The sequence below is a fragment of the Gossypium hirsutum genome, chromosome D01 (genome assembly GCF_007990345.1).
Source record: "Gossypium hirsutum isolate 1008001.06 chromosome D01, Gossypium_hirsutum_v2.1, whole genome shotgun sequence".
Taxonomy (NCBI): domain Eukaryota; kingdom Viridiplantae; phylum Streptophyta; class Magnoliopsida; order Malvales; family Malvaceae; genus Gossypium; species Gossypium hirsutum.
In genome coordinates this window covers 1,237,183-1,249,023 of record NC_053437.1, presented here as the reverse complement: position 1 = coordinate 1,249,023, position 11,841 = coordinate 1,237,183, and the positions used below count along the sequence as shown (strand labels likewise).

The 11,841-nt window shown below is 27.8% G+C and overlaps 1 protein-coding gene across 1 annotated transcript; it reads left to right on the top strand.

Moving 5' to 3' along the window:
• Positions 1 to 2,890: 2,890 nt before the first annotated feature.
• LOC107928842 (E3 ubiquitin-protein ligase RMA1H1) lies at positions 2,891 to 5,227 on the top strand. The gene is made up of 2 exons (XM_041086660.1): positions 2,891 to 3,037; positions 4,334 to 5,227. Exon 2 carries the CDS (start codon positions 4,337 to 4,339, stop codon positions 5,099 to 5,101), a length of 765 nt encoding a protein of 254 aa, XP_040942594.1. The 5' UTR covers positions 2,891 to 3,037; positions 4,334 to 4,336; the 3' UTR covers positions 5,102 to 5,227.
• The last annotated feature ends 6,614 nt before the right edge of the window (positions 5,228 to 11,841 follow it).

Here is an 11,841-nt window from a genome sequence, read left to right as displayed (position 1 = left end):
AGTCAATACAATTAAGCCAAAAGATTGGGTTCCACCCATTGTTCAATTACAAAGTGACACGCGTAATATATATAGATATAACACGTAATATAGTTGAATTCCAAACGTGATTGAAGAAATCAAACATTGTTGGTGTATTCTAACATGCACTCATTCTGAAATGCCATAATCATGAACATTTGTTAGTCCAATTTTGACTGATTTTTTGGTTTTTTACTAAAAGTTGTAACTCTCGAAACGTAAAGAAAGGGAAACGACGACGTTGAAAAGTAATTATATCATCCTTTTCAAACCAATGGGGAGGGGAATCGTAATCAGCCATCGACAATGTGGGGTAATTCATTTGTAGATTTTCTATAAATAAATTATTATATGATTAAAATTTTGTTTTTTTACTATGTACTAAAGATCATGACCTTAGGTAGGGTCGGATTTGCTGTGGGATTATTTATAAGATAATTTGATTTAAGGGTTTAATTAAGTTGAGTTGAACTCGACTGATGGAAATTCAAGACATTATTAAGTTACTTAAATTCGAGTTTGTTAAAACGAAAAGCTAGTTCTCGAATCTAATTTGATCTCAACTAAATAATTGTTGATTCAAATTTGAGTTTTTTTTCCAAATTTAACTTCGAAAATGTATAAACACCGATGTTTCACTTACACCCTAGTTTGGCTCATATCAACGGTTTCTTTTCTTTTTTTAAAGTTACAAGCATAATTACAATTGCAACTACTATAAAATACATAAGAACATCTATAATCAGAATTAACCATGGTTGTATGAACTGGATTGACCTGTCAAATCAAGAATCGGTTAAGATACCAATTTTTATTTTTAAAATTTTTTTAATGATCCATTTAATCGAACCGTAAAAAATTGGTTGGACTGTCAACTACCAATCCAATTCTAAAAACCTTAGAATTAACCAATACGTAGCACGATTAGGTTGAGAACCAAAATAATATCTAAATCTGACCATGCATGATAAATCTAGAGAACGGCTATAGATGATGGGAACGTAAAACTTGAATTAGAATAAAATTTAGCAAAATATATAAAAAAATATTAATATAATAAAATAGGTTGATCCAAGTGGAATTTAAGTAAAAAAGTTGGTAAAAATTGAATTGTTATCCAATTCATGAGGAATTCTAGAACTTGTGGACTCTAACACCAAATTATCAAATATGTGTCAAAGCTAATATTTACAAATCGATGAAAATAAATAAAATTATTACAACATAAAAAATTATCACATATTCTTAAATTATATTTAAATAAAAATAAACAAATAAAGATATTTAAAAAATTTCATTTATGAAATTAAAAAAATACTTATATATTAAAATAGTACACGTCTCTTGCTCTTTGCCGTGGAATCTTATTTGGGTTTTCTCAAATCTAGTCAAAGTTTAGTGATAAAAATTTGTTATTATTAAAATTAAAATTAAAATTCAGATATATATATATATATATTACAATTTAAGTATCAATTAATTAAATATTTAAATTAATTGAGATTAAAATTAAAAAAATTAAATTCAAAATTTCAATGGTCACATTTTATTGGAACAGAGGAAGTATATAATCTTTTTAATGTATTAAATTATTATTTAACTTTACGAGTGTAAATTTTTAGTTAAAAATCAGATTTAAAAAAAATAATTTTATAATAATATTAGAACATATTTTAAATTATGATGTTTACATTATATAAAATGTTGACGTGTTATATCCACTTGTCATTATTTTAAACATGCCACGTAAGATTTTTTTAAAAAAATCTTGTAATATAATATATGTATATGATTTATCAAATCTACTTCTCGTATTTTTTGAATTCTGAATTTTTAATTTTTAATTTTAAACAACAAGAGTTAAATTTGTTATGTTCAATTCTACAATCAGTTCCGTACTATACATAAGTTGTAGAATTAATGATTGTTTTTCAATTTCATCATTTTTAGTCTCTATGGTTTTCAAATTTTGAAATTTTAATCGAGTAACTATTAAATTCATTGACTGAAATAGTTTGACTTTTTAATGTTTTTATACGAAAACAATAAGCTGGCATAACATTACAAATATAATACTATGCATGTCGCGTAAGATTTGAAAATAGCAGCATTTACCTTAACAAATTATCATTGACCAAATTAGACCATAAGGACTAAATTCACAACTTATACATAGTATAGAGAGTAACAACATAATTTGATCCAAAAAATTAGAAAGGATACTTAAAAGTTAATAATTAGATAATGTTTGTTGATACGTTGGATCAACGGAAGTAGATGAGAAGGGGAGATAATTCTGGTCCAGAAGTAGAGAAGAAGAAGGTCCTTCCTTTGGGATGTCTGTCGCCTTTTATTATATAGGGTCAGACCCAGGTCGGGTTGTTTTTTTTATAAGTCTATAACAAGGTTATAATATGATCAAAAATCCTTGTACCATTCGTATATTTAGAATTTAAACACCTAATTTATTCAAGAATTTTAGTTACTCTACTTTTCAAATTTAAAATGCAGTTTAATTGTTAACGCCTTTATACCAAGTAAATATATTTTTTAAAATTTTCAAAATGTTATATCAACGAATTTAATAAAAGAATCTTTATGCCGTGAACATTTGGATTTAAATTGTAAAATCTAAAAAATAAATAGACTAAATTCTAAATATATGAAAAATAGAGGGTCTTGAAGCTCATTTTAACCATAAAATAAAAATAAAAACAAATTTTTAATTTATTATTTGACTTTAAGACTTTAATTTATTTTATAATAATATACATCAACTTGTTTAGAAATTTAATGCAGCATAAATTATTATTTTGCTGTACTTTATTTTATTTTGGAAGTATTTTCTTGCTTGTCTCTATATAAAGCAGAGCCGGTTACCGCCCTCGTTCCCTCACAGCTTAATTACAGTTCACCACATTTTCCTCTCAGATTTTTAAAAAAAAAAAAAAGCAAAAAAGAAAAAAGAGCTCTCTTGTTAATCAAGGTCACGTAAAAAAGACTTGAGAACCAGCTGGTAAGTTTATAGTCGATCGTTGTTTGAATTTTTTTGGTGATAGATCGTTGTTTAATAGTCGGATTATGCAAGTTCGTTTGATCAAATTTAGATACGAGCGTCGAAATTGTTCTCTCTTCTCTGCTAACCTTTGCTTTTGAATTTTTATTTTGTTTTTGGGTGATGGATGGTTGTTTTATAGCCGAATTATGAAGTTCGTTTGATCGAATTTCGATAACTTTGAAGTGGTTCCCAGCGTTCGAAGTTGTTCTCTCTTCTCTACTAATCTTCGATTTTTGTTTGTTCTGTTGTAATTTTCAAGTCCTTTTTTGATCTCCAAAACCAAATGAGATTTCTTCTTTTGTTTGTTTGTTTTCATGGCTGAACTGAGTCGTTTTTGAATTTTGTTCTCTGAAAGGAGCAAAAATAGGTAAGATGAAAATTAGAGATGATAACGAAGGTTCAAAATAATTGATAATGTTAAGAATATTTAATTTAATATTTTAAAATTTTATTCACTCAATATATATATAAAATTTCATGCTGAGTGCAGATCATAGAAACTAGAAAGCTGTTAGATCTGTGCGTAGTCTGGCTTTGGATTTTGAAATTCGAGTAAATTTCGGTTTGATTTAAAATTAAATAATTTAAATATATGGAATAAATATTAACATGAAAATATTTTTAAAATATTTATTTTTTAATAATAAAATGAATTACATAAACATTTTTTAGGCTCCTTTATGTATAAATTTAGCTTATATAAAAACGAAATACTGAGTTTGTTAATTGAGTATTAGCTCGTTGATATTATTGTTAGTGCTAATTTAGAAATTAGAACTACTCTAACTTACTTAAACATCTAATATCCTTTGAATTAAGGGTTAGAGAGAGATTTTTTAAACCCATACAGGTCTATATGTAACCATGTTTTTTTGCATTGAGATATATGTATATATATATGTATATATACCTCTTGATTTTATTTCATTTGGATTTGGTTGGTTGCTGTGATGCTTTTAATGAAATAAATGTTTTTTTTTTGTTTTTAGATACAATTTCTTAAACCTACATGAAGTCAATATCAGTTGCTGGTCTTATTTGGCCTTCTTTTAATTATTATTATATTTATGTTTATTATTCTTTAATGGTAATTCACCAATTTGGGAATTGTTGAACTTTGAAGCTTCAACCACTGAATAGTGGGGGTCTTTTTGCAAATTTCCGATATATATAGGGATTCAAGTTAACTGAAATATTTCCACATTTAGTACTTTTAAGTTGTAATATTGAAGATGTTTATGATGTTAATTGCAGATCATGGCCAATGAGCGCTACATCGAAGAGGCCGAAGTTCGAAGCTATTTATTAGAAAGCAAAAATTCCATGGAGAAGTGGGTGAATTCGCCGGAAACAGTCACGGGTTCGGACGATAATCCCTCAGCCGGTTTTGACTGCAACATTTGCCTCGATACTGTGCAAGATCCGGTGGTGACGCTATGCGGTCACCTATATTGTTGGCCTTGTATTTACAAATGGCTTCACTGTCAATCCATCTCCACTGAAAGCCATGACCAAAAACAGCCGCAATGCCCCGTATGTAAGGCCGAAGTTTCGGCTTCGACAATCGTACCACTTTATGGTCGGGGCCAGATGAGTATGGCATCAAGAGGCAAGGCTCCCCAACTTGGCATAGTCATTCCAAAGAGACCTGTTGGTCCTGATTTTGGCACACCAAGATCACCTAATAGTGCCACTAGTCCACAATTTACACATCAAATACATCACCATCACCATGGCTATTCATATCAACCACAAGTGTCCGATTATCCGTCTTCGCCGATGCTTAGTCCCGGCGGCACAATGATGAACGTGCCGGATCCAGTGACCCGAATATTCGGTGAAATGGTATACGCAAGGGTATTTGGGGAGTCAATTACGAACTTATATGCGTATCCGAATTCATACAATCTTACCGGGAGCACCCCTAGGATCAGAAGGCACCTAAAGCAAGCGGATAAGGCACTAAACAGAATAAGCTTTTTCCTCTTCTGTTGCTTAATCATATGCCTTCTTTCATTTTGATCTATTCGGTTAACCGACCATTATGTATATATACAAATTCCGTCAGATGTACTAATCAGCTTAGGAGATGTTGCATCTCCTATGTTACGATATAATATTATATATGAAATTACAAGTTTTGATCGATATGACATGAGTTTTCCTCCAAGATTTAAATAATAGTCATAATTCACTGACAGCATAAAAATATTTACGTATACAACATTTAACTCGATTCATAGAATAGTTAATCAATGACCTAGTTTTGATGCGCCAATCTAACCAACCGTATTTGCTTTCAATTTTAACTACAATCAGTACCTATGTTACTCAACTTTAGGTATGAGTGTCAGATACATGTAGAATTAACTGGCATCTCTATATCTATCTATATGTTATACACAGTATCGAGTTCAAGTATTTCATAAAAAATTAAGTCCAGTATATATTCGAGCGAAGGTGAAGCCAAAAAAAGTATACCATTAAACTATCAAATTAGGAGAGTTGGTGGAAAATGGTGATGGGATTAGGTAGTGGCTGCTGAAGGTTGCATTTTCAATACTGTGAAGGGGTCAATATTAAAGAAGCTTACAAGGAGAAAGGTCACCCTTTTATGTAGAAAATATCAGAAATCATAAAATAAATAAGAATATTAAAACATAGTATATTATATCACATCGGATATAGAAAGGTATTACTTTCTGGAATGGATTTTATGGCAATCAATTATGATGAATATAAGTAGTAACAAAATATCAATTCTAACTTTGTGTTACCATTATTGTTGACTTCAATTTAGGTTTGCTCAAGGGTAGAGATTTTTGTCTAATTTCAAAAGTTGGTCTAAAAACTTAAAAGGGTTTTGGAAAAAAAAATATTAGGTATAAGTATAATAACAAAATTTGACCCTACTTCTATTTCTCTGAGATCTCTTGGCTTTTAAAATCTACTTAAATCGGCTTTTTTTGGACGGAAATGCTGATTAGACTGTCAAAACTTTAATGGTAATGACATTATACATTATATTCCATGTGAAAGTCCATATGCACTTCAACCAAATTAATATATATATACATATATATCAAAGTTATCAGAAATTCAAAAAAATTATCCACATTAATAATGAAGTAGACGTGGATTGCAACACTAGTGCAAAATTCACTCAATTTTTCAATAAAAAAATAATTTGACTAAATTTTAAATGTTGATAATTAACAAGATAAAAAAAATTTAATATTAAAATATTAAAATAATAACTTACCCAATCAAATTTTAGTTGAAATCTTTTCTATTTTAGGGTAACCCTAGATGAAATCAAATATAGGAACTTGGGACCATTAGAAGAAGACATCTTGGGTTAATTTTCTTGCACATAAAGTTGGTGTATATTAAAGAGAACTCTCTCTCAATTGAGCTTGAAGCTTACTTTGAGCAAGTGATCAATTATGGAAACACCCATTTTGGTGATGCATTTGGTGGATGCAGCCACCCCATCATATTCTATCCTTTTCACATACTTTGGATTTGTTCTAAAAACCTTATCTCCTAATCAACATGATTGAGTTCTCCATCACACCTAAATTTAAATATCTTGGTTGGATTTTGACATGGATGTCCCACCATTGACTTTGAAAGCAGTCTAATTATATCTAAACACCTATGTTAACTTAAAATTAGAGGAGTTGATATGCTAGTTGGGACCTGCTTATGTATAAACTATATGTTAATGCAGGAGAGATGTTAGATTTTTTTTTTTGGATGGGTCAAAATTAGATTGTATATTTTTACGATAGTAAAAATGTAATTTCACCATTTTAATAACCTATACTTTTATAATTTTTAAATGATTGAATCAAATTTTTATCATTTTTGGGAGGGCCAAAGTACAATTTTGCCGTAATTAGTTTAAAATTTTATAAATTATAAATGAGCCTAAATGAAAATTTTTTCACTTTAGAGGGGTCGGGACCCCTGCCAACTCCCTAGCTTCGCCACTGTGTTAACATTGGTATGTGTTAATATTGTATAATTTAAAAAATTCAAGATTTTATAGATGAAAATTATAATTATTTGTAATTAATTGAGTTAATTTTTGCATGTAAAGTTATTTTATAAAGATATGAATTTTATATAAAGTTAGAGTGAATATTTGGTATATTGATACTGCATTTTTTTAATTCTACAAGTAGAGATATAAATTTGTCACGTGCCCCTTTTTTATATATTTATTTTAAAAAATTTTTTTACTATACCCTATATACACATTTCATTAATTCAAGCCCAAATATTTTCCCAGAAAATTATATTGTAAAACAACGTAATCATATAAAAAGATATGGAATTGAAAGATACATCTATTTTTATCTATTTGAACGACTTTTTTATTAGTCAGTATCACTATTTTTGCTTGGAGAGGTCAATTGCAGCAATTAAGAGCCAGTTCTCCATTGCTGATGCGGTTAAAAAGTGGTTTCCAAAAGTATTTTTAGAAAAAGAAAATGTTTTCGAAAAGTGTGTTGGAAAAGTTTTGTGATAAAATGTGATTTGTGAATTTTTAATTCTCTGTTGCTGTAAAAATCATAAGCTAAAAACACCTAAATTTCAACTTTTGTGTTTGGGTGGAAAAGCCCTTTGCCTTTTTCACTGCAACCTTAACCCTAAAAGTCAAGTATTCTTTATTACTTCTACGGTAAAAAAGTATTTTTAAAGCCTCAAACACAATGAAAAACGAGACCTAAGATTGATATATGATAGAATTAGTTGGAAATTCATCCAAGTTGTGCTAGAGTTATGGACTTCAATGTGACCTCGATTGATCTTATAATGCAATGTATTTCCACTATCTCCTACCAAGTGCTTATTAATGGTAGTCTCACCAAACAAAACTTATTAAAATCGGGTGACTAAAATAAAAACGGTTGTTAATGGAAGTGCCCAATTTGCATGTAAATAATTAATAATTACTGACTTTAGATTTGTTCAAGGATTAAATTATTTGTGTAAACTTATTAAAGTAGGATGACTAAAATGAGTGCACAATAACATTGAATTAATAATGGGTGATCAAACTGAAAATTTATTAAAATTGTGTGACTAAAATAAAAATGGTTGTTAATGGATGTGCCCAATTTTCATTTTTTTTATTTTCAATGCCCAAAATGAAAATTTATGAAAGTTGGATGACCAACCGTGTAGTTTACCCTAAAGTTTATTCATATCATACATTACCAAAAACCCTTGTGAGGATGAGTTTTGCTTTATATAAGCCAAAGGCCCACTACAAAACTGGGCCCAATTCCCTATTTCAGTCCACCACTAAGAAGAGGTCAAATTAATTTAATTTTTTCACACGTTTGATAATTTGTAATAAAATTTGTTTGATAGAATTTTTTATATAAAAAGTGAAAAATAATGAATAAGCAGTAATTTAATTTTTTTGAATATTATGTTATCTTTTAAAGAGTTTTACCTTTAAAACTTGAGTTTAATTAAAATTACATGAAACGTGTTACAAAAACAAGGATAATTTTTTTTTAAAAAAATCATAAGTTAAATTTTAAATTTATTAAATAATTAATTATATTTCTTATTTAGTTTTAAGTAATATACTAAAATATTTTATAATTTAATTTTAGTATCCACATTTACTTCATAAAAATATATAAAAATTAAACTAATAAGTGGTTGGATGCAATGGTAAGATATATTGCACTCTCAATGAAAGGATTCAAGTTTGAACATTGGAAAATAAATTGTTGAGAGGAGCAACTATGAACCTCGAATATGGACGGTTAAACGCATATGAAGTATATCAAAAATATATATATTATTCACATTAATGATAAAGTATACATAAATTTTCACGTGGACTATCATTCAATGTTATTAAAATTTTAACAGTTCAATAAACTTTTCATCCCAAAAAAGTGCTATATTACTAAATTTGTAAAGTTGAAGGCCAAAATGATAAAAAAAAAATTAAAACCAAAGTGACCGAATAAGTAAATGCTAGGAGCTAATTTTTCTTTGTACCAATTAATAATTAAAAAGATATTTAATTGCAATTTTACTAATTTTTTTAATCTTAAAAAAAGGGTAATTTTATTTTTAGTATATAATTCGGATCTAAGTTTTTGTGCTGAGGTTTTCTCAAGTCTAAGTTTTTTCGAGTTTGAATTTTTATGAGTTGGAATTTGTCCAGGTTTGAGTTTTTCGAGTTTAGTTTTTTGATTTTTTGGTTAAGTAGTGTTTGAACAAGTTTAAGTTTATATTTTATTGGGTTGGGTTCTTAGTCTTGAACTCATCTTGCCACCTTGGGATTAATTTTGGGTCAGATCAATTTTATTTTTAAAATGTTTGATATTTTAGTTCGGATTTAAGTAATTTTAAATATAAGTTATTTTGGGTTCAAGTTGGGTTACTTTTGGTTTGAGTCATTTCAATTTTGAATTCTTTTAAATTTGAGTTAGTAGAATGGATTAGAATTACAAATTTTTACAATAAAATTAAGTTAAGTTTAGGTTGATTGAATTGAGTCAACTTCGACTTTAATTTGAGTTCGAGTCAAAATTCACAAGCCTATATCATTTTTAAAGTAGATAATCGTATTTATATGGCATTGATTTAATATTGATATCAATTTGTATATATATAATAATTTTTTGAACAATTTTATTATAGGTTCTTCCCAACCTTTAAATAAGAGGATAATGCACTTCAGCGCATTCGAATCCACGTCCTCTTGCATTAACAACAATACACAAAGCAATCAAACTAAGACTCAATCAACATCACTTTATATAATTAGTTAGTATTGATATGTATCAATTTATATAGATTGATATATATATATATAAAAGTTTAGATTCTTTTATTATTAACTTAATCACCTATTTCGTCTTTAAAAAAAAACTAATTCCAAGTGTTTTTTATCTTAATTTTTTTATTTTTTTATTTATAAATAAATTTTGTTCATCAGGTTACCCCATTAAATTAAAATTCATATGATTAAATATTTATATTTGATGCAAAAAATCATCATTGATTTTTTTTAATTTCAATGATTTTCTATTTTTCTCTTAAAATTAAAATATATATTTATCTATAGAGGGACTGTAAATAAATAAAATTAAACTTACCATAATTATTAAATTTCATCAATATGGAAATTTTAAAAAAATCAACATAAAGTTTCTTACAATGCTAGCATTAAATAAAAATCACGAGGGACTAAAAATAAAATATATAAGGATATGAAGATAATACAATTAAATTGGAAGTGGTGCTAATAATAATAATCTAGAAATAATATAAAAGTTGACCTAACGCAAAATGAGGAATCAAATAATAATATTATATTAAAAGATAATTAAATTAAATTAAATTAAACTTACTATAATTAATAAGAATTAAACAAATCAACAATTTAATATAATATTGTACGAAGCCCCCACATTTTTTTTTTATTTTAAACATATAAAATTTAAAAAGATTCTTACCTTTTTATTTATTTATTTATTTGGTCCTAGTGCTGTGTAAAAATATCTCTTTAAAAAGAATAATAAAAAATAATTATATGCTCATACCAAATCCAAATTTTTTTATTTCTTTGTTACCCCTTCAAGGCACTTACATATGTATGATTAATATTTTAAAAAATTATCATTGATTCAATACCTTTATCTTATTAATTAAGATTAATATATGTTATACGTCAATAACCTGAGACCTGAACTCTAGAAAGGATTTGAACCTCCGACCCATAGCTCGACTACGAGAGCCCGCTTGCAAAGCAAGGCTATAGACCCAGCTCGCAGTAACCTTGTGCGAGCTTATAGGGTAGGATCGCAGGTATAGCTCGTAGAACTGGCCTGCAAGATGAGGTCATAGACTTAGCTCATCGAGACCTAGAGAAAGTCGCAGTCTCACTTCACATGTGCCCAAAGAATTCACAAGAAGTGTCACGTGCTCCATAGACCATATAGACATGTGCCCAGTAGGTACAAAGCTCGCCCAAAACGTCAGCCCCACGAGTAAAAAGGACCGCGTACTCCTTAGACACGTGCCTAACAAGCCTCGAGTTCTCAAAGACTGTCAATACTGGAGATAGCAGAGTCAAGATAAAATAGTGAGACCCTATCATGAGCTGTAATAATACCAATAACAACATGTATAAATACACTGATACTCATATCAATAAGACAAATAAAATATTACTCATTAATATATATTTTCAATATATTTAACGTTTGAAATTTATTAAAATAAACCTAAACTTTCATGTGAATGATTGTAAAAAAAAATACAATGATTAAATTAAAACAAATATTAAATTTCGAATTAATCTAATATTTCCAACGAAAAAAATATTTTGATGCATAATATATATAAATAAGACAAAATATATGTTTGGTGAAGTGGCGAAGTAGGGTATTGGTTAAAAGAAGGTCTAATTTTGATTTTAGTCCTTCTACTATGTTAAATTTGATATTTAATTATTTTACTTTAATTTATTGTAATTTAACTCTCTACTTTTTATAATTTATCATCAAATCTAATTTGATAACACGATTAGTTGTTGCGGTCAAAGTGATAACACAAATTTTCATGAATTTATTATTTAAAAAAACACTATTAATTATCGATTTATATTATTAACACTTCAATAACAATAGTTAGCAATATTATCGTTTCAAAGCTACTAATAACGTTATAAAAATAAATGAACCAAATTATATTAAATAAAAAAATTTCCATATAAT